The sequence below is a fragment of the Xenopus tropicalis genome, chromosome 4 (genome assembly GCF_000004195.4).
Source record: "Xenopus tropicalis strain Nigerian chromosome 4, UCB_Xtro_10.0, whole genome shotgun sequence".
Lineage (NCBI taxonomy): Eukaryota > Metazoa > Chordata > Amphibia > Anura > Pipidae > Xenopus > Xenopus tropicalis.
The window spans coordinates 115,379,978-115,401,210 of NC_030680.2; the positions used below are offsets into that span (position 1 = coordinate 115,379,978).

Here is a 21,233-nt window from a genome sequence, read left to right on the forward strand (position 1 = left end):
TATGGAGATTTCTCACTTGTATAGGTCAAAAACTCCCAGCAGTACACTACCAAATTCCCAAAGCACTGCTCCAAAAAAACTGCATACTTTGGATTTCAAGGCCAAAATTCCACTAACAGAAGGTTTATCCCAGAAAATTGTACATTTTTGGAAAGAACAGATTCTGGGGAATACAGAATAGGCACAACTGTCTGTCTACTCCAAACTATCAAGTCGCAATGCTTTCCTAAAGTTATTGGTTTTTATCAAAATTTGTGATTTTTTTTAAAAATCGCTTCAAAGCTTCCAGTCTATTGTATCTTATCTCCTACAGGTCATAAAGTAACCAAATAAAACACCCTAAATATGAATGCCTGGGGTCCACTGAACAGTTTGATGCCCAATATGTATAGGTTTACCTAAGTATGTGGCATGTAGGGGCCCCAATGTGAACATACCCCATATGAACTGTCATTTCTGTCATTTCAGCTTCTGCAAAATCAACACATTTACATCATTATATGTGGGATAAAGCTAGTAAAAAGTATGCTCACCCCAGAAAGTCATATATTTTTGGAAAGTACACATTCCCCCGAATCTAAAATGGGTACCCATGTCTTTCTACTCCAAAGTACCAAGCCGCACAGCTTTTCTAAAGTTAGCAATTTTGATGACATTTCCAAAAATCCACTCAAAGCTTCCACTTTGAAGCATCTTATCTCCCACATAGCATTAGGTACCAAGATAAAACACCCTGAATTTGAACGCCAGGGGTCCACTGAACAGTTTGATGCCCAATATGTATAGGTTTACCTAAGTATGTGGCATGTAGGGGCCCCAATGTGAACATACCCCATATGAACTGTCATTTCTGTCATTTCAGCTTCTGCAAAATCAACACATTTACATCATTATATGTGGGATAAAGCTAGTAAAAAGTATGCTCACCCCATAAAGTCATACATTTTTGGAAAGTACACATTCCCCCGAATCTAAAATGGGTACCCATGTCTTTCTACTCCAAAGTACCAAGCCGCACAGCTTTTCTAAAGTTAGCAATTTTGATGACATTTCCAAAAATCCCCTCAATGCTTCCACTTTGAAGCATCTTATCTCCCACATAGCATTAGGTACCAAGATAAAACACCCTGAATTTGAACGCCAGGGGTCCACTGAACAGTTTGATGCCCAATATGTATAGGTTTACCTAAGTATGTGGCATGTAGGGGCCCCAATGTGAACATACCCCCATATGAACTGTCATTTCTGTCATTTCAGCTCCTGCAAAATCAACACATTTACATTATTATATGTGGGATAAAGCTACAAAAAAGTATGCTCACCCCAGAAAGTCATATATTTTTGGAAAGTACACATTCCCCCAAATCTAAAATGGGTACCCATGTCTTTCTACTCCAAAGTACCAAGCCGCACAGCTTTTCTAAAGTTAGCAATTTTGATGACATTTCCAAAAATCCCCTCAAAGCTTCCACTTTGCAGCATCTTATCTCCCACATAGCATTAGGTACCAAGATAAAACACCCTGAATTTGAACACCAGGGGTCCACTGAACAGTTTGATGCCCAATATGTATAGGTTTACCTAAGTATGTGGCATGTAGGGGCCCCAATGTGAACATCCCCCCGTATATACTGTCATTTCTGTCATTTCAGCTCCTGCAAAATCAACACATTTACATCATTATATGTGGGATAAAGCTACAAAAAAGTACACTCACCCCAGAAAGTCATATATTTTTGGAAAGTACACATTCCCCCGAATCTAAAATGGGTACCCATGTCTTTCTACTCCAAAGTACCAAGCCGCACAGCTTTTCTAAAGTTAGCAATTTTGATGACATTTCCAAAAATCCCCTCAAAGCTTCCACTTTGCAGCATCTTATCTCCCACATAGCATTAGGTACCAAGATAAAACACCCTGAATTTGAACACCAGGGGTCCACTGAACAGTTTGATGCCCAATATGTATAGGTTTACCCAAGTATGTGGCATGTAGGGGCCCGAATGTGAACATACCCCCATATATACTGTCATTTCTGTCATTTCAGCTCCTGCAAAATCAACACATTTACATCATTATATGTGAGATAAAGCTACAAAAAAGTACGCTCACCCCAGAAAGCCATATATTTTTGGAAAGTACACATTCCCCCGAATCTAAAATGGGTACCCATGTCTTTCTACTCCAAAGTACCAAGCCGCACAGCTTTTCTAAAGTTAGCAATTTTGATGACATTTCCAAAAATCCCCTCAAAGCTTCCATTTTGCAGCATCTTATCTCCCACATAGTGTTAGGTACCAAGATAAAACACCCTAAATTTGAACGCCAGGGGTCCACTGAACAGTTTGATGCCCAATATGTATAGGTTTACCTAAGTATGTGGCATGTAGGGGCCCCAATGGGAACATACCCCCATATGATCTATCATTTCAGCTCCTGCAAAATCAACACATTTACATCCTTTATGTGGGATAATGCTACAAAAAAAGTACATTCACCCCAGAAAGCCATATATTTTTGGAAAATACACATCCCCCCGAATCTATAATGGGTAAATATTTCTTATTGCTACAAAGTACCAAGCTGTAAAGCTTTCCTAAGTTTGCAGATTTATATGACATTTCGAAAATCGCATAAAAATGTTGCAATTTGCCGCATTTATCTCTCACAATTTCTTGATAAAGATCAGATAAAGACAAATCACCCCAAAAAGGAACACCAGAGGTCTACTGAACAGTTTGATGCCCAATATGCATAGATATACCAAAGTCTGCGGTATGTACTGAACCCAAAATGAAAATAGCGCATAAGGATTTCTCGCCTGCCAGCTCAGCTTTTGCACACAGAGCCCCCTGTCAGTGTATTATGTGCCAAAACTTCCCCTAACCATACAGTGACCCCCACAAAACCATATATTTTTGGAAAGTACACATTCTGACAAATCCAACAAGGGTAAAGAGTCCTTTCTACACCAAAGTACCAATCTGCAGAGCTTTCCTAAAGTTATTGGTTTTTATGACATTTCAGAAAATCGCCTAAAAATGTTGCAATTTGTCGCATTTATCTCACACAATTTCTTGCGTACAAAGGCAAGTCACCCCAAATAGGAACACCAGAGGCCTACTGAACAGTTTGATGCCCAATATGCATAGATATACCAAAGTCTGCAGTATGTACTGAACCCTAAATGAAAATAGTGCATAAGGATTTCTCGCCTGCCAGCTCAGCTTTTGCACACAGAGCCCCCTGTCAGTGTATTATGTGCCAAAACTTCCCCTAACTATACAGAGACCCCCACAAAACCATATATTTTTGGAAAGTACACATTCTGACAAATCCAACAAGGGTAAAGAGTCCTTTCTACACCAAAGTACCAAGCCGCAAAGCTTTCCTAAAGTTATCGGTTTTTATGACATTTCAGAAAATCGCCTAAAAATGTTGCAATTTGCCGCATTTATCTCACACAATTTCTTGCGTACAAAGGCAAGTCACCCCAAATAGGAACACCAGAGGCCTACTGAACAGTTTGATGCCCAATATGCATAGATATACCAAAGTCTGCGGTATGTACTGAACCCTAAATGAAAATAGCGCATAAGGATTTCTCGCCTGCCAGCTCAGCTTTTGCACACAGAGCCCCCTGTCAGTGTATTATGTGCCAAAACTTCCCCTAACTATACAGTGACCCCCACAAAACCATATATTTTTGGAAAGTACACATTCTGACAAATCCAACAAGGGTAAAGAGTCCTTTCTACACCAAAGTACCAATCTGCAGAGCTTTCCTAAAGTTATAGGTTTTTATGACATTTCAGAAAATCGCCTAAAAATGTTGCAATTTGCCACATTTATCTCACACAATTTCTTGCGTACAAAGGCAAGTCACCCCAAATAGGAACACCAGAGGCCTACTGAACAGTTTGATGCCCAATATGCATAGATATACCAAAGTCTGCGGTATGTACTGAACCCTAAATGAAAATAGCGCATAAGGATTTCTCGCCTGCCAGCTCAGCTTTTGCACACAGAGCCCCCTGTCAGTGTATTATGTGCAGTAACCCCCCCTAACTATACAGTGACCCCCAGAAAACCATATATTTTTGGAAAGTACACATTCTGATGAATTCAAAATAGGTAAAGTTATTTTTGTACACCAAAGTTACACCTGGCAAAGCTACGCTAAAAACAGATCAGGAACACTTATATAGGGATAAAATGTGATAAAACCACAAAAATTGTGCAAATCAGTGAAACAACAAAATAAGTTACATGACAGTGTAATTAGTGGCCAGAATATCTGATCCAATAGTTACGCTGTCAAAATAAACAGTTTTTAGGTAAAAGAAAATAAAAACAAAGTGGTAAAATGAAAAAAAACCAAAAACAAAAAAAAACCAAAGTGTTTGTGTATACATGTGTGTACATGTGTACAAGTTGTGTGATAGTGTGTAAGTGTGTATATGAGTGTAAATAAGTGTATAAAAGTGTGAAAAATGAAAAAATAAAAAAATAAAAAAATGCTAAAATGTGTGCTGTAAGTGTGTGTAAATGTATGTAAGTGTGTATAAATGTATATAAATGTGTGTATAAGTGTGTAAAAGTGTGTAAATGCAAGAAAAAAAAAACTCCTTACCTGTTCCTGAAGACCGATCGCCTCCTTCCTCAGTTGGGCCGGCGCTGGGGGAGAGGGAGGAAGCAGGAAGCAGCAGACGCGATGCGATCGCGTCTGCTGCTTCCTGGAGGGTCCTGCGAGCGATCGGCTCGCAGGACCCTGATGACAGCCCCCCTGGCACATTGCCCAGGGGGGCTGTCATTGTTAGAAGCCCTCTGCAGCGGCGGCACATGCCGCCGCTGCAGAGAGCAGCGCTTAAACGCCAACGACGTATGAGACACGTCGTTGGCGTTTAAGCCCTTTTACTGCCAGCACGTATGCCATACGTGCTTGGCAGTAAAAGAGTTAAAGGGGTGGTTCACCTGTAAGTTAACTTTTAGTGTATTATAGAATGGCCAATTCTAAGCAACTTTTCAATTGGTCTTCATTTTTTCTTATTTATAGTTTTTGAATTATTTGCTTTACTTTTCTGATTCTTTCCAGCTTTCAAATGGGTGTCACTGACCCCATCTTAAAGTCAGATGCTCTGTAATGCTGCAAATGTATTGTTATTGCGAGGTTTTATTACTCATCTTTCTATTCAGGTGATCTCCTATTCATATTCCAGTATCTTATTCAAATCAATCCATAGTTGCTAGGGTAACTTGGACCCTAGCAACCAGATTGCAAAAACTGCAAACTGAAGAGCTGCTGAATAAAAAGCTTAATAACTCAAAAACCCCAAACAATAAAAAAATTAAAACCAATTACAAATTGTCTTAGAATATCACTCTCTACATCATACTAAAAGTTAGTTTAAAGGTAAACACCGAGTGCATTTGGGAAAAGCAGTTCCCAGACATGAGTGGCTCCCCTGCCATTACAAGCACGTCAGACATCCCGGCCGGTTACACTGTGACATCCCTTGTATTTGCCGGTGAACTGTCAGCCAGCAAACTCGGGAACCCGGGGCATTGCAGTTCAGACCGCATCACTGTCCGTGCTACAGTAGCCAATCAGAATGTTCATTAAAGCAGTACTAATAATGAAGTCTCCAGTATCTACTCTTCTGCTCAGATGGAATGCAAACCCTCAAAACAAATGTGTAAAATAGCCCAGATTGCTCTTTTCATGACATTTGTGTTATACCTTAGTTTTGAAGATAGGAGCAATTTTTACACTGCTAATATAATTTAATTTGAACAACATTGCCACCTGATGTGCAATTCTGCAGGCCAGAGTCTGCATAGTTCTCTCATCTCTCCCTTCTCCTGCTCTCCTCTCCCATAAAAATTCATAAAACTCACTCCCCCCAGAATCTGTGATCTAATATACAACAGCTAGAGCTTGCAGCAGGAAGCTACTTAAAATGTCAGCTGCAATCTTAAAGGAGAAGAAAAGTCACATGGGGTGCCAAAATGTTAGGCACCCCCAAGTGACTTTAATCGCTTACCTTGTACCCCAGGCTGGTGCCCCTGTTAGGAGAAAACTTCACCAGCCCGGGGTACCTGTAGCGAGCGCTTCCTCCTTCCTTGTTCCTTCTGTCGGCAAAATACCAGGGCCGGCGCATGCGCAGTAGAGTAAAAAGCCAACTTTTTTGTTAAAGTTCCGCTATTCACTCTACTGCGCATGCACAGTGCGTCCAGGAAGAGGAGACGCTCACTGCAGCTACCCCGGGCTGGTGCGGTTTTCTCCTAACGGGCACCAGCCCAGGGTAAAAGGTAAGTGATTAAAGTCTCTGGGGGTGCCTAACATTTTGGCACCCCCAAGTGACTTTGCCTTTCCTTCATGTCCATGCACTGGTTACAAAATTACATGGTGCGGAGGTCAGCAACATGTAAGAAGTTCTGAATTGAAAGTGAAAGTAACTCTCTGCAGGTGGGGCAGGCAATATATGATTGTGGATATGGTTATAAAAAATGATTTTTGGTTTCTTGTTTAATTTGAAAGGGGCTTTTATTATACAGCTTTTTATGTCTGGGTGACAGGTCCACTTTAAAGGAATTGAACAGCCCTGCCCTGTTAAAAGAAATGAGATTTATAAGACCAGTATTGGTTTGATTTATTCAGTAGATTCTAGAAAAGGTCAGTTGGCATCCATGGTTACACCCTGGAGTTGGATATTGCAACAAGACAGGCCAATGGCTGAAGCTAACCAGTAGAGGTGACACACCCAGGAGAATAGAAGCAACCTTGGCAACAGAAGTGCTCCCCCATACCATTTGTACCATAATGCATAATTTTTATACCATAGTTAGGAATTCTGTAGGCTGTGGCCTGTATATCGCTCGCTAAATGACACTTCTTTACATTACTGTGTTTTGTTTATGGTTACTTACAAAGGACCCAAGCAATACGTTGAGCATGGCCAGGAAAAGGAGAAAAAAAACATTTGTGCTTAAAAAGGATTGTTCACCTTTAGGTTAATTTTTAAAGTGTTATAGAATGGACAATTATAAGCAACTTTTTAATTGGTCTTCATTTTTTAACCTTCTCACTCTTTCTACTTTTCAAATAGGGGTCACTGACCCCAGCAGCCAAAAAACTATTGCTCTAATGAGGCAACAGATTTATTGTAAATGTTAATTTCCCTTGCTTATATTGGGGGACACAGGCACCATAGAAGATGAAGATCCTGCAGTTTGGAGGAAGGACACTAAGGAATTAAAGTAGCTCCTCCTCCTGTTCAGGTCTTCATCCCCTGCCTACCCTCAGTTTTCTTTTAGTGTCCTCAGAAGGACAATGGAGGAGCAGTGGTGACAATTTAGTCAAGTGCCATGCCCCAGAGCGTTAATACTTTCCTACAGGGAACCAAAAGAATGGTCCCCCCTTACAAACAACCCATTCCGCCTTTGGTCCTTTCAGTTCTTCAAGAGGACTCGTTTGAGCCCATAGATAATATACTGTTACCCACTCTAACTTCTAAGACCATGTTTCTCTTGCCAGACACGTCTGAGCTGGTGGCACTGGCCAGGAGGTCACCATTAACCATATTCCATGCTGACAACATCGCGCTAAGATCTACGCCAAAATTCCTCCAAAGGTGGTGTTGGAATTCTATATCAACCAGGACCTAGTTGTTCCTTCCCTTTGTCTGGATCCCAAGAATCCTCAAAAAAAAAAAAAAAAGTCTGCACAACCTTGACCTGGTCCATTCCTTCCAGACTTACGTTGGGGCAACTCGGAAGATTTGAAAGGTAGATGCTGTTTGTGCTGCCGAAAGGGGCCAAAAAGGGCCTCAAGGCATCCAAGACCACCATTGCAAGATGGCTCAAATCCACCATTCTCAGGGCATATGCCATCAGGGGCAGACTGCCACCATTTTCACTTATTTTCGCTCATTCTACTTGCTCGCTCAGTACTTCATGGGCACTACAACATCAGGCATCAGCTGAACAGGTGTGTAGGGCCGCAGTGTTGTCCTCCCTTCACACTTTCTTAAGACTCTACAGGGTGCACACACATGCTTCAGCCGAAGCAAGTTTCAGGAGGAAGGTTTTAGACAGTTTTTCCATGAACACCGGGTCCCACCCTTAATCCCCATGGTGCCTGTGTCCACTAATATAGGCAAGAGATTTTTTTTTTTTTTTTTTACTTATCATTAAAGCTTTCTTTTGTGTGATCATTGGGGACACAGTCCTTTCCTTCCTGTCGGTAGTTCTAGATAAGTTACAGTTTCAGGTTTTTGTTCGTTGATGGTTAGTGTTTTTTCCCCGTCAGTTGAATTTCATAGAGTAGTACATACTCTTGTAGTGTGGGTGCCTCTATTTTAATTAGATCTGTCTGCAGAAAGCAGGAGACTATATCCAGTCACCTGGGCAATGCTTCTACAGTGGAAAACATTATCTTGTCATCTACAAACTAAACACAAAACATGCATTGTTAAGGAGTGGGTTTAGTACCTGAGGAAAAGTATAGGAAGTACTGCAGGGTTAAATTAAAAACTGAGGTGGCCAGATGATGCAATATAATCTTACAATAACAAATCAATGACAAAATATCATGCTCTTCAACCTGAAGCATGAGGTCTAAATACCCTTTCAGGAATTCTGCTGTTCGTATAGCAAAGCAGTCAGTCGTGCAAGGCAAGTCAAAACCTGACAGGACAGTAAAGCTACAAACTCCTAGAAAAAAAATGTTATGTAGTATTCAATATGGTGTCCAAACTACTCATGAAGACAAAACAGGCAGGCAATATAAAACCTTATGCAAAGAATAAGAAACTCAGAACACAAGACACAGTGATTGCAGCACTGTCTGATTTTATTATGTAAAGCAACAGCAAGATAGCCCTGGTTTATCTGTTCACTGGGTTCAGTGGAGGCAACAAGGCTGCAGCATAAAGGCACTTTAAGACAAGACATAAGGAGAATGAAATTCTCACACATTTTATATAAACCGTAATATATCTGTTCCTCTTTGGTTGCAGTGGCCTGAATCTGTTCTCAGTGTAGGCTTTTAACGTTCCATCTGGAAGGCTCCTTCAGGCAGTGATACAAAAATGTATAAAAAAATATTATAGCATTTTATTCCAAAAACAAACAGCTTGACCATTACAATAAGGTGTGTGCAGAATACCAGTTCATACAAGTGGTGCATTACAGCTAGATCTCCAGTTACATACTTATACTATATATTTATTTACTCTCAGACAGGCAAAACAGATACTGCAATGTTGAGGCCGATTAACATTTTGGTCCTTATGATCCCATAATGGACGACTGTTTCTGTCATACAAAGTTACCCTGGGCCAGGGGAAGGATCAGTGGCCAAAACATCCTGAAGAAACCACAGAGTAGTTTATTCTAACCTGTCAGCAGAAGAGGCAGCAACAATGATAAAGAAATTTCAAATAAAGTAAAAGGGATGAAGGGGAACTGGTCCACATTCATCAATGAGAGCAACTTGTTTCATTTTGCTTGATGATCTAGAAATGCATGCAACAATTTTTAAACTGTTGTGAGTGCATTCTACCAAATCAGCTCTGCTGCCACAATAGAAAGTGCACAAAATATTGCCTTTAATATTAAAGATTCATGGCCACCATAAATAGCTCACACTCTAGTTAAGATTGCATCTCAGCATGTGATGGCTTTGGTGCTTTACAAGTGAAAGACCATAAGACAGATCCTGGCCCATTAAGGCAGTAAAATAAAATTTCCCTCCCTTGTTAAGTCTGAAATATCAGAAGTTCTGCAGTTCAACAGGATCATTAGAAGATAAATGGGCAAGTGGTGAGGTCGATACATCCTAGTCAACAGATTTGCTGTCCCCAGAGTCAGCTTTTCCATCTAGATCTTCATCAGAGGCTTCATCAACACCTTTCCTTCCAATTCGTCTTGTGACAAAAGGAACATCACCCCCACGCCTAAGGGAACAAGTGATATTTGGTGAGCCTTTTTTCTTATAAAAGAACAGTAAAATGAATAATTAGGACAAGACTTGGTGGCCACACACTGTACAATAATTATAGCCTTACTGCCCCAACACCTGTTGACTGTACGGACCTCTCATGAGGAGGTTTCTTGGCATACTACCTTATTATTCCACCACACACTGTTGGGAGTGCAGTGTTTAATGCACTTTCTACCAATGAAGAAGCGGAAATGATGTCTGCCAGGGTGCTTGTTTTTTTGATGTGTAATCTTGAGCTGGCAACCTTCAATGGCATATTGGGGTGTAAAGTGATGATAAACCAAAAGTACTGTTTAAATACAAACCATTTTATATAAGCACTGCCCACAGAGGTACAGCTATGGGATCCATCATCTGGAAACCAGTTATCTAGAATGCTCTGAATTACAGAAAGGCCATCTCCTTTAGACACTCATTTTAATCAAATATTTGACATTTTTAAAAATTGCCACCATTTTCTCTGTAATAAAACAGTACCTTGTACTTAATCTCAGCTGGGAAATAATTAAGCTTTATTGGAGGCAAAGCAATCCTATTAGGTTTATTTAATGTTTAAATGATTTTTAGTAGTTTTATAGTATGGGGGTCCAAATGATAGAAAGATCCCTTATCTGGAAAATCAGATCCCAAGCATTCTGGATAACTGGTACAATACCTGTACTGCAAATTATGCTGTATTGTATAGATTTAGGATCCTTAAATGTTGTTCACCTTTGAGTTAATTTTTAGTACAATGTAGAGAGTAATATTCTGTTTTTTTTCTTTCTTTAAATTATTTTGATTTTTGTTCAGCAGCTCTCCAGTTTGAAGTTTGAGCAGCAATCTGGTTGAGAAGGTCCAAGTTATTTTAGCAACCAGGGAATGATTTAAAAAGAATTTTGTATATGAATACGTAAGGCCTTGAATAGAAAAATAAGTTATAAAAAGTAACAATAAAACTGTTGCCTTACAGAGTAATACTTTTTCAGCTGCTGGGGTCAGTGACCTCCATTTGAAAGCTGCAAAATGTTGGAAAATGGCAAATAATTGAAAAGATGCTCAGAATTGGCATTTTAAAATATGCTAAAAGTTAACTTAAAAGGTGAACCACCACTTTAAATGATTAGTTCTAACTTTTGAAGAAGCTTCCACAACGCACTGGGATTTACCGAAGCTTGCTCTTTAAGGTGTTGACTTCACGGTTCATGGCCTCTGCAGTCTCTGTGGCATCTTCAAGCTCACGCTGCAGTTTACGTCGCATGGCATTGGCACGCTGGGCCTCTTCCTCTGCCTCCTCAACCTGCCTCTTCAGCTGCTTCATCCTTACATTGTTCTTCTCAGCCTGTTAAATTCAAAAAAGGGTTATGAGAAAAAACAAAAATGGCGTGCAAGTCCATAACTAGCGTACAATGTTTGATGGTAGTTTACAAACCAGCAAATGGTAACTACCTGATCTTTGTACTGTTCAGCATTGCGCCTCTCGTCATCCACCTGCATCATTACATCTTTTAGTTTTTTCTCTGTACGCCGCACTTGCTTGCTAGCATTCTGACGCTCTCTGTGGGAAAACATTACATATAAGCAAGGAAACCAAAGACTAAAATATATATTTATTTGAGGAAACAAAAAACTGTTTGTCAAAGAAATGCTATTAATTTTAGAAACAAGTAGTTCCAATTTTTATAGTCCAATGAAAGGCATCTGTAGCATTAGTGACTTTATAGATCTCCTCAGCAATAAGAGAACATGTTTAAAACTTAAAGCATGTTTTCCCTACTAATACAGAGTGTTTTGTATCTTATTCATACTTTGTTTCTGTGTCAAGCTGTTCCTCAAGCTGAGCGATCTTTGCCTCCAGAGCAGTGATATTTGCTTTGAACTTGGACTTTACTGTGCCTTCCAACTCTTGAAGTTTGGTCTTCAGCTCTTTATTCTGACGATCCATTTGTTGGCGGGCATTTTCATTCTTCTGAGCATTGCTACGCTCTGCATTCAAATCAGCATTCAGCTGGTCAACCTGAAAAATAATAAATTATCCTTGAGCATAAAAGCAATCATTGGTTGCAAAATAAAATCAAAGGCAAGTATTAAAGGGAACATATTGGATAAATGGGAAAAACCCTAATCCTGTAGGCAATTATGAATAATATACGGTGCTGGTTTCCCTTTGAGCTAAACATTAATCCTATCTGTAACAATGGCCCCTTTATTGGAGCTCCCTATAGATCCTATCACTTCTCTGTCCGAGTTTGAAATGGAGTGGGTGTGTCCTAACGGTCCCTGCCAGAAGCACAGTAGGAGGGGGGAGAGCCAATCACAGCCCTGCAGTCACACAAGCACAGACAGGCTTCAGTTCCCTATCAGGTCAGCCTAGCTGCTGATTGGTTCCTATCCTACACCGCAATGTACTGAGAGCCGCCAGCTCCCCAGCTCATCCAGAGAATTCAGCCAGCAGGAAGTGGAACAGATGGGTGGGGTTTGGGGGAAATTTCTCAATAAATCAGTCTAAAATACAACTTTTTTTTTTTTATGCACAATCCTTCTATATCTAGAGGAGTATAATTCACTGGTACATTCATAATTGTTATAGGATATGTCTCCTTTAAATATACCTGGAGAGTAGCTTTCTTGAGTCTGTCATTCACGAGTTCGGTGTTTCCTTGCTCTTCTTCTAGTTCCTCCTCCAGCTGGGCAATGCGTGACTCCAGACGGCGCTTCTCTTCAAGAGCCAAAGCCCTAAATGGTACAAAAAATAAACATTAAAGCCTCAAAATATAGCAATAGCTCATAAGAAAAATGTAAAATATATAACTATATCTATATAACTTCAAATAGAAGTATTTTGTGGGCAAAACAAAAAAAAAAAAAAAAGTGTTAATTTACCCTTTGCCACTGTTATTGGCAATCTCATCTGCCAGTTCATCTCTTTCTTGCTGGGCTTGCCGTTTACCACGTTCAGCAGCAGCAAGTTCCTAAAATGTGAGAGGGAAAGATTATTTACAAACAAAAAGGCAACATTATATTCACTTCCTGCAGGATGAAACGGTCAGCTTAGAAGGAGCTAAATTCAGACTGCAGTCATACTACTTGTCTAGGGACGAATTTATATTATGCACTCACTAATAGATGGAAAGACTGAAAAAGTTGCAGATACAGTGAAACATTAATTTTACATACCATGATTTCAAGTTTTCCAGCATTTTACACTTTTGTGTCCCCACCAATATATAATGCATTTCCCTGATTTTATAGTGAGGGTTCATTTATACTGTATTAGAGACTTTACAGAACTTGTAATTGCATATCTTCATCTTCTTAACTGCTTTTCCAATTTATAACTTTCCACAACACAAGTACATGAAGGGAAAAGGCTGGGATTGCATATTGAAACATTTTAGCCAATATCCCTTTGGTATAAATCCGTTACTTGCCTCCTGCATATGGATCATTTCAGCCTCCATGCTCTTGAGCTTCTTTTCAGACTCCTTGGACTGGGACAAGATATCATCCCTTGATGCTCTAGTGTCATCAAGCTCCCGCTGGTAATCCTTTATCTGAGCCTGCAGAATACACATATTAAGATCAGATTGCAAAATACACAAGCAAGTTGCAGGTAAAATTCAGTCCCTGTGTAAAATGTATAACAAAGTAGTAGAATTTTTAATGAATCAGATAAGTGAGTGTAGGACTGGCCAGACCAGGGATGACTTTGATGTAGTTGGCCAGCTTGAATATATTTAGTAGCTTAATGCACAGAATGTTTTAATATCCTATATACAGTGCTTTGCTAAAGTATTTTGTTCAATTTTAGTCTCATCTGACCAGAGCACCTTCCTCCATACATTTGGGGAGTGGGCCACATGCCTTTTGGCAAACTCAAAGCGTGCCTTCTTATTTTTAACATTACGTAATGACTTTTTTCTGGCCACTCTTATCCAAAGCGTCTTGCAGCTGTAATTGCCGCAAAAGGTGGCTCTACAAAGTACTGACTTTAGGGGGGAGTGAACAGTTATGCACGCTGGTTTCTGTTATTTTGTCCTAAATTCTTGTTTGCTTCACAATAAAAAGAACATATTTTTAAAGTTGTAGGCATGTTCTGTAAATGAAATGGTGCAAACTCTCAAAACAATCCATTTTAATTCCAGGTTGTGAGGCGACAAAACATGAAAAATGAATACTTTAGCAAAGCACTGTATATTGATAATGGGTGAGGGTAGAGGACGCTTTGTCTACTAAATACACATTTGGATCAGTGTGTGTAAACTGAATAATTCTGTAAAGGGGTAGACAGATGAAAGAACAACTGATTTGACTCCTGTTAATGTAAATTCCATTTGATTTATATTTACCTGCAGTTTGCGGAGCTGTTTGATTGCTTCTTCACGGTTCTTATTTGCAGAGTCAATTTGCCCTTCTAGGTCCTTTAAGTCCATCTCTAGCTTTTTGCGAGCGGCTACAGCCACAGAGCGCTGCTTTCGCTCGTCTTCAAGTTCTGCCTCCATTTCCTTTACCTATGAGGAAGATGAAAGTGCGCTTAAAAATACTTTAACTCAAAATAATCGGCAAATGCATCTTGGAGTACCAGTATGTGAAAGAAATTTTTTAAGCCTCACCTGCCTAACCAGCTGCTTCTTCTTATCTTCACTTTGCTCATCTCGTCCCTGGAGGTCTCGCTCAAATTGTGCTTTCATAGCTTGCAAGTTTACTTCTAGTCGAAGCTTGGCATCCTCTGTAGCTTGCAGTTCATCCTCAAGCTCTTCCAGCTGAGTCTTCATCTCCTCTACCTGCTGCTCCAGAGCTCGCTTGGACTTCTCTAGCTCATGCACCTATCCACAAGAGATGACGAAAATGTTACTTTCAATATTTTTCATTGTAACTTACGTGTAACAGTACACCCTTATTCATTAAGCATTTTGCAAACAAAAAATTGGCCTATAATAGCAAAGAAGGGGCAATCTTCCAAAAGCAACAAAGGATAATTAATTATAATTAAGAAAAAGTTGCATTTAAACGTACACTCTTGCCAACGTCATCCTTTGAGCTGACCAGGTCTTCCATTTCTGTACGCAGCTGTTTGTTGAGTCTCTCCAATTCAGCCTTTGCTTCCAGAGCTTCTTCCAGGGAGCGGGCAAGAGCCAGTGCTTTTGTCTCCTTTTCACGAGCCTCTGCCTCAGCCCTGTCACGCTCATCTGCATATTTAGCCGAGATTGTCTTTTCCTCTCCCAATAGCTGATGAGATAAGAATCCAAGTCAGTGTCACTGTGGATAAGTTCTGCCTACTTTAACCAACAAAGTATTAAGACTTTCTACTAGAGCAGTGTTAAGCAGATACAGTATATGTCTACACAAAAAACAAGAAGATTCTGATTTAGTTACTGTATAAGTAGTGCTATACAGCTGGGATTTTCATATATGGGACTATATAGATTGTGAACAAGTAGACTATAAACAAGCTATAACTTAAAGGAACAGTAACACAAAAAATTCACTTTAAATATATCACTTCTACATACTTTTATTGAGCAAAATAACATTAAAAAATTGCAATATTGTAAGTGTTTTTTTTAATAAATGACATTACCAGTGGCTTAGTGGGCAAAGCTTGGAAAGGTGATACGGCGATGGGTAGACTTCCGGTTTAATCCGGAAGTTAACTTACTGCGTTCTTCGGCGTCCTTTTCAAAGTGATTAATGGGCTACTAGCGATGAGGCAAAAAGAGGGAAAGGAGAGGGAAAGGAGACAGACCTTTTCTCCTCTTCTGATGGGTCTGTGTGCTGCCTGTGAAGAAGCGCTGCCTGAGCCTGCACGAGGAGAGGAGGGGGATCTGAACGGAAGTGGGCTGCGAAACTTGGGAGAGATCTGCTGCCAGAGCTCAGTAAATCTGTGTAAATTTACTAAAAAAGCCACCAATACTATTGCAATTATTCTATGCTATATTTGCTAATTAAAAGTATTTAGAATGGATATCTTGAAAGTAAAAATTGTGTTACATTTCCTTTAATGCCAACAAATGTATAATCTGTTGGCAGAGATGGTAAAGAAAAGGTTGACATTGTGCCTTCAGAATGGCTAAGCGCCCAATCTTCAACAAGGCTAAATTACCTGATCAAATTTCTTTTGTTTCTTTTCAAGGTTGGAAACAATTTGACGCTGGTGATCTAGATCAACAGCAATATCGTCCAGCTCTTGCTGCAGGCGAGTCTTTGTCTTCTCCAGTTTATCGTAGGCTGCTGCTTTCTCCTCAAAGCGTTGATTTACTGATTCCAGGTCCTTCTGTAGTTTTTTCTTTAGTTCCTCTACAGTTTCCAGCGAACCAACATTCTCATCCATTTTCTTCTTCATATCTGCCATCTGGCAAAATAAAATGTACAAACTATGGATTCCCAAAACCACAATATTTACTTCTTGTTTAGACTTTATACAGTAAGTGCCCATAGAAATTAGGTAGATGCTAAAAATGCATACCAATGTGAAAAATGTCAGCTTACTTTCTTTATTTCTGGAGCAGCAGTTTATATATTAGCTACAGAAAAGTGCTACGTTGCCTTTCCAAAATTAAAAAAAGTTGTTGAAATACCAGTTTTTCAGAGTCATACAGTTTGCTAACTCTTGATCCCTCAAAGCTCAAAAATAGTCTGTCTTTTACAATTCCCTTTACCTGCTTAAAGGAGAAATAAAGTAAAAGTCACTTGGGGGTACCAAAATGTTAGGCACCCCCAAGTGACTTTAACCGCCTACCTTTTACCCAGGGCTGGTGCCCGTTCGCAGAAAACAGCACCAGCCCGGGGTAGCAGCGACCGCTTCCTCCTTTGTTATTCGCTGCGCGCGCATGCGCAGTGGAGTGAAAAGCCGAACTTTAATGTTTAAGTTCGGCTTTTCACTCTACCCCGCATGCGCCGACCACTGGCATTTCAGCCAACGGAAGCAGGAAGCAATCCGCTCCAGGCACCCCGGCTGGTGCTGTTTTCTGCGAACAGGGGCACCAGCCCGGGGTACAAGGTAAGCGGTTAAAGTCACTTGGGGGTGCCTAACATTTTGGCACCCCCAAGTGACTTTGCCTTTCCTTCTCCTTTAACCAACCATTTTTGATTCATTGTTTTTGTAGTCTGTACTCTTACTCATATCCAATTAATCTCTGGTACTTTCTCCCCTCTTTATTCAAACAGCCTGTGTAAAGCTCTCTCTTAAAGGAACAGTAACTCCAAAAAATGAAAGAGCTTTAAAGTAATAAAAATATAATGCACTGTTGCCCTGCACTGGTAAAACTGGTGTGTTTGCTACAGTAACACTACTATAATTTATATAATAAGCTGCTGGGTAGCCATGGGGGCAGCCATTCAAGCTGGAAAAAAGGAGAAAAGGCACAGGTTACAGTGCAGATAACAGATCCCTGTTCTTCTGATACTGTTGACTACTGATAATTTTCTTGATATTGTTAAGCTTCATCCTGGTTCTCTTCCTACCTTTCTAACCACTCCTCCTGTCGATTTTGCTATTAAATCCCCTTCAATTCAGCATAGTGTGAGGGAGTCTCAGAGGAGTAGTGTACTTGTCCCTCTGTTTTCCCTGTACATGGTCTTTTTAGGGGACAATTTCTTCATTTGGCTTTAATTATCACTTATATGCAGATATATTTCAACACTGTCTTACCACATGGCACTGTATATTAATTCTTATTTATATATTATGTGTCCCCCCTGTGCGTACACAGCACGTGTTGCACAAGCACTGTGTAACCTAATAAAGATATATAAAAATTAAAAAATGAGAGCCATTTCTCTCTGAAACATTTGTTTTTGCCATGTCCACACAATTCTCTTATTACCACCAATGGTCACTACTTTATATTTAACAGAAAGGTTAACTTGCTTACACCTTTCTAACCTTTCTAAATGTCATACCACTATACAAGCCTCTATGTGCAGATAACTAAAGGCTAGTTAGCAGGTATCTGGCTCTAAAATTGTGGGTTATTCACAAACCTGTGATTGCAGTGTGGAAATCTGTTTTGAAAGATTTTTCTTGGCTTCTTCCTCCTCCTCAATCTGTTCCAAAAGGCCATTCTTTTCATCTTCCATCTGCTTTAATTTAGTACTGAATGACAGTTTTTGTCTTGTTTCTTCTTGTAAGAGTTCCTGCAAATAGATTCGCATATTGTTTTGAGCTTGGCTGCTTAAACAGAATAAAATGTAATAGCATATATTTCTACTTTTGTTTTTGGACATTTGGACTGTTATATAAAAGTGTTTACTGCCCTTTCAGATGATCACACAAAAGTCTGTTTTAGCTCTTAAGATACAATCCATGTCTCATCTTCAATTGGTGCATGTTTCAAATGATGAAAACATTTAGTACTACAGAATGTAAAAGTGGTAAGAAATGTTTTTTTTCCCCCTTTGAAGGAGAAAAAAAAATGATCCATCAACTCCCTGGCCACCTTTCAAACAACTACTATATACATTATCTTTAAAGGGACAGTATATAGTTAAAAACATTTCTGCCAAAAATGAACACGACAGAACTTTCGTTACATCCTGCATATTGTTTTACTTTTAAGTAATTATAAAGCACTAATTTTAACGTAGGGCTATTGGCACTGAAAAATGTTCACTCCCTTCCATTATAAACAGGACAATTTGTTTAGAGCTACTTAACTGCCTATGAACAAACCCCTCCCTTCTCCAAGCAGCAGAGTATGAAGTCTGATGTTTTTAATGAAAGGCAATAAAAGTGATTTCTTTTAACTAATGAAGTGATCCAGGGCTCAGAAACTGCATACTCTGCATTTGGATATCGATACCTGGACGGGGGTGCTCATGTGGGTCAGCACAGCATACTTTATGAATATAGGGAGGCACAACGGTGAGTGCTACCCTTGTTTAATTTACTTTTTTTAAGCAGCAACCTTTGAGAAGCTCATTATCAGAGGCTATTCAGTGGACTGGTAATTAGTTTAATTGGCTGATTTGAAGTTCTGTGGAATCAGGAAATCACAGAAATACTAAAGAGAAATTGGCTTCATAGTCATGTTTAGAGCCAGAAATAACCGAAGTCATAGACATTTCATGAAAAATACAATAGCCAAATAGTATGTTCAGTACAAGCCCTATTTACTGAGCTCATGTTAAAAGGGGTGTATACAGAGCCTTAATTTGTGAAAACACTGAAGTTTGCATCATATACACTAAAGTCAAACAAATTACATACCTGTGTATCCTGAAGCTGAGACTCAAGTGTAGAAAAATCTTTTCCGAGTTTGATGGATTTGCCGTCAGCTTGAGAAAGAAGACTATTTACATTGTCCAGTTCCACCTGAAATCAAATAGTGCAGTCTTCAAGAAATGCTGCATGTTTTTCTTTATGGGGTATACATACATTTATATTTGCTAACCTGTAATCTGTTGGCTTTTTCGGACAGCTCAGCACGCACTCTGTCACCCTCTGTGACTTTCACTTGTAGCTCCTGCAGTTGACCTTCTACTTTCTTTCTTTTGTGTTCAGAGTCTCCTTTACCCTGCAGAAGAGCCTTCACCTCGTTGGCCAACTCATTGCGCTCACCCTCAAGGGACTGTTTTGCCTTCTCCAAATTGCCTTTCAACTGACATGGATACAGGTTTGTCACAAGAATGCAGTATATATCACAACACTTCACAAAGCTAAACAAATCTATGTTGCAGTTTCTCCACTGAGTGCACAACTGTTACCTTAGATTTCTGGGATCATAGTAACTGAATCAGACTTAGGTTACAGGTCCAACTGATTTAACAAAAGTATTTTTCCCTAAAGTACAAGTAAAGTAAATTTTAACCTTCCCTGGCAACAGTTGATTTTATATACAGTGAAAATAAGCATGCAGTGTTTCTGTACTCAAATAATAGGCATAAAATATACCTTTGGGTCAAATCAGAACAAATGGGAACACAAAAAAAAACCTGTATGGCATTTGAAATTTGTCTTAAGTTTCATTACTTGCAATGTTTTAGAGGCTTTATTTAGACAAAGGTGTTTTGTATAGGTTACAGACTTTTTAGGGGGTTGCATACCCTTTTGGTCTGCTCAAGCTGCTCGGAAAGCTCTTCTACAGCCTGTGAGTGTTTCTGCCTTATTTCTTGTATTTGAACTTCATGTGTTCGTGCTTCATCTTCCAGGGTCTTTTTGAGCTGGGTCACTTCCTGTTCCCGTTTTGTTCTTAAAATCAAAATTCACCATGAAAGGTTAGTATTCTGCAGAATGTGACACAACATGTGCACCAATACTGTTAAAATTGCACATTACCTCAATTCCTGCTGTGCAGCTGTGGAATCCAAAGTATCCTCCAGCTCTGTCTTTAGAGCCTCCAGTTCTTCACCCAGGTCCCGTTTTTGCTTCTCTGCCTTATTGCGTGCAGCTCGTTCAGTCTCCAAGTCTTCCTGAAGCTCACTAATCTGCGATTCTAACTCTCTGATCTTTTTTAAAGCTATATTTTTCTGAGCAGACTCCTCCTCCACTCTATGAATTAAACACAACGTTTAGGGTTACTACAAGGCAACAGTGTTTACAGAAAGAATTTACAGGTGATACACAGCTTCCTAAACAACCTACCTTGCTAATGCTGCCTGCAGTTCTTCCTCCTTTTTGGCAAGCTGCATTTTGAGTTCTGCTATCTGTGCCTGCAGCTCTGCTATCTGATCATGTAAATCTGTTGAGTCTCCCTCCAATTTTCGTCTCGTTTTTTCAAGTTCTTGGCGTTGCTTCTCCTCACGTCGTAGTCGCTCTACAGTTAACCAATAGATTTTTCAGAGCTGGTGCATGACATTTTGTGAAAACTCGCAATTTGTTACTACCATAATGTTAAGTAAATATGAATCTATTGGTTAAAACGAAAAAAAAAAAGTATACCTTCTAAGTCTGAGATCATAGTTTCATGCTTGTTCTTCAGTTTTGCAAGGCTCTTTGATTTTTCCTCTTCTTCAGCAAGATTTGTGGTAAACTCTGCAATACGCTCTTCATAAAGTTTTTTCTCCTGCGGATAGACGAGATCCAGTGCATATATATTAATATATAAAGTTTCAATTGCTACCCACCCCCCCATTTACTTACAAAAGGATATAATCTTTAGTATAGCTTACTTTGCGGCATTTTTAGATTTTAGCTTTTTTTGTCAGAGGGTCCTTTTTACCTCTTGTATCAGTAATTTTTTGTTTGTAATTTGTATGTTCAATGCATAGGCGTATGTAATGTACAGTGCTGCGGAATATGCTGTTGCTT

The 21,233-nt window shown here is 39.6% G+C and overlaps 1 protein-coding gene across 3 annotated transcripts in view; it reads right to left on the bottom strand.

The window, feature by feature from the left end:
• Positions 1 to 8,832: 8,832 nt before the first annotated feature.
• Positions 8,833 to 21,233, bottom strand: part of myh9 (myosin, heavy chain 9, non-muscle) — a 45,696-nt gene continuing 33,295 nt past the window's right edge. The window contains exons 24-41 of one of the 3 annotated variants that reach the window (XM_031901059.1): positions 20,865 to 20,988; positions 20,568 to 20,739; positions 20,262 to 20,474; positions 20,030 to 20,174; positions 19,378 to 19,584; positions 19,194 to 19,298; positions 17,969 to 18,121; positions 16,089 to 16,337; positions 15,002 to 15,214; positions 14,599 to 14,811; positions 14,335 to 14,496; positions 13,417 to 13,545; positions 12,869 to 12,957; positions 12,598 to 12,721; positions 11,794 to 12,002; positions 11,435 to 11,543; positions 11,145 to 11,327; positions 8,833 to 9,959 (exon numbers count right to left, since the gene is read on the bottom strand). In XM_031901059.1, the coding sequence (XP_031756919.1) occupies positions 11,151 to 11,327; positions 11,435 to 11,543; positions 11,794 to 12,002; positions 12,598 to 12,721; positions 12,869 to 12,957; positions 13,417 to 13,545; positions 14,335 to 14,496; positions 14,599 to 14,811; positions 15,002 to 15,214; positions 16,089 to 16,337; positions 17,969 to 18,121; positions 19,194 to 19,298; positions 19,378 to 19,584; positions 20,030 to 20,174; positions 20,262 to 20,474; positions 20,568 to 20,739; positions 20,865 to 20,988 (2,793 nt within the window). In that variant the 3' untranslated portion in view covers positions 8,833 to 9,959; positions 11,145 to 11,150. The remainder of the gene's footprint in view (positions 9,960 to 11,144; positions 11,328 to 11,434; positions 11,544 to 11,793; positions 12,003 to 12,597; positions 12,722 to 12,868; positions 12,958 to 13,416; positions 13,546 to 14,334; positions 14,497 to 14,598; positions 14,812 to 15,001; positions 15,215 to 16,088; positions 16,338 to 17,968; positions 18,122 to 19,193; positions 19,299 to 19,377; positions 19,585 to 20,029; positions 20,175 to 20,261; positions 20,475 to 20,567; positions 20,740 to 20,864; positions 20,989 to 21,233) is intronic. The other 2 variants (XM_018093642.2, XM_031901058.1) reach the window with 2 other exon arrangements.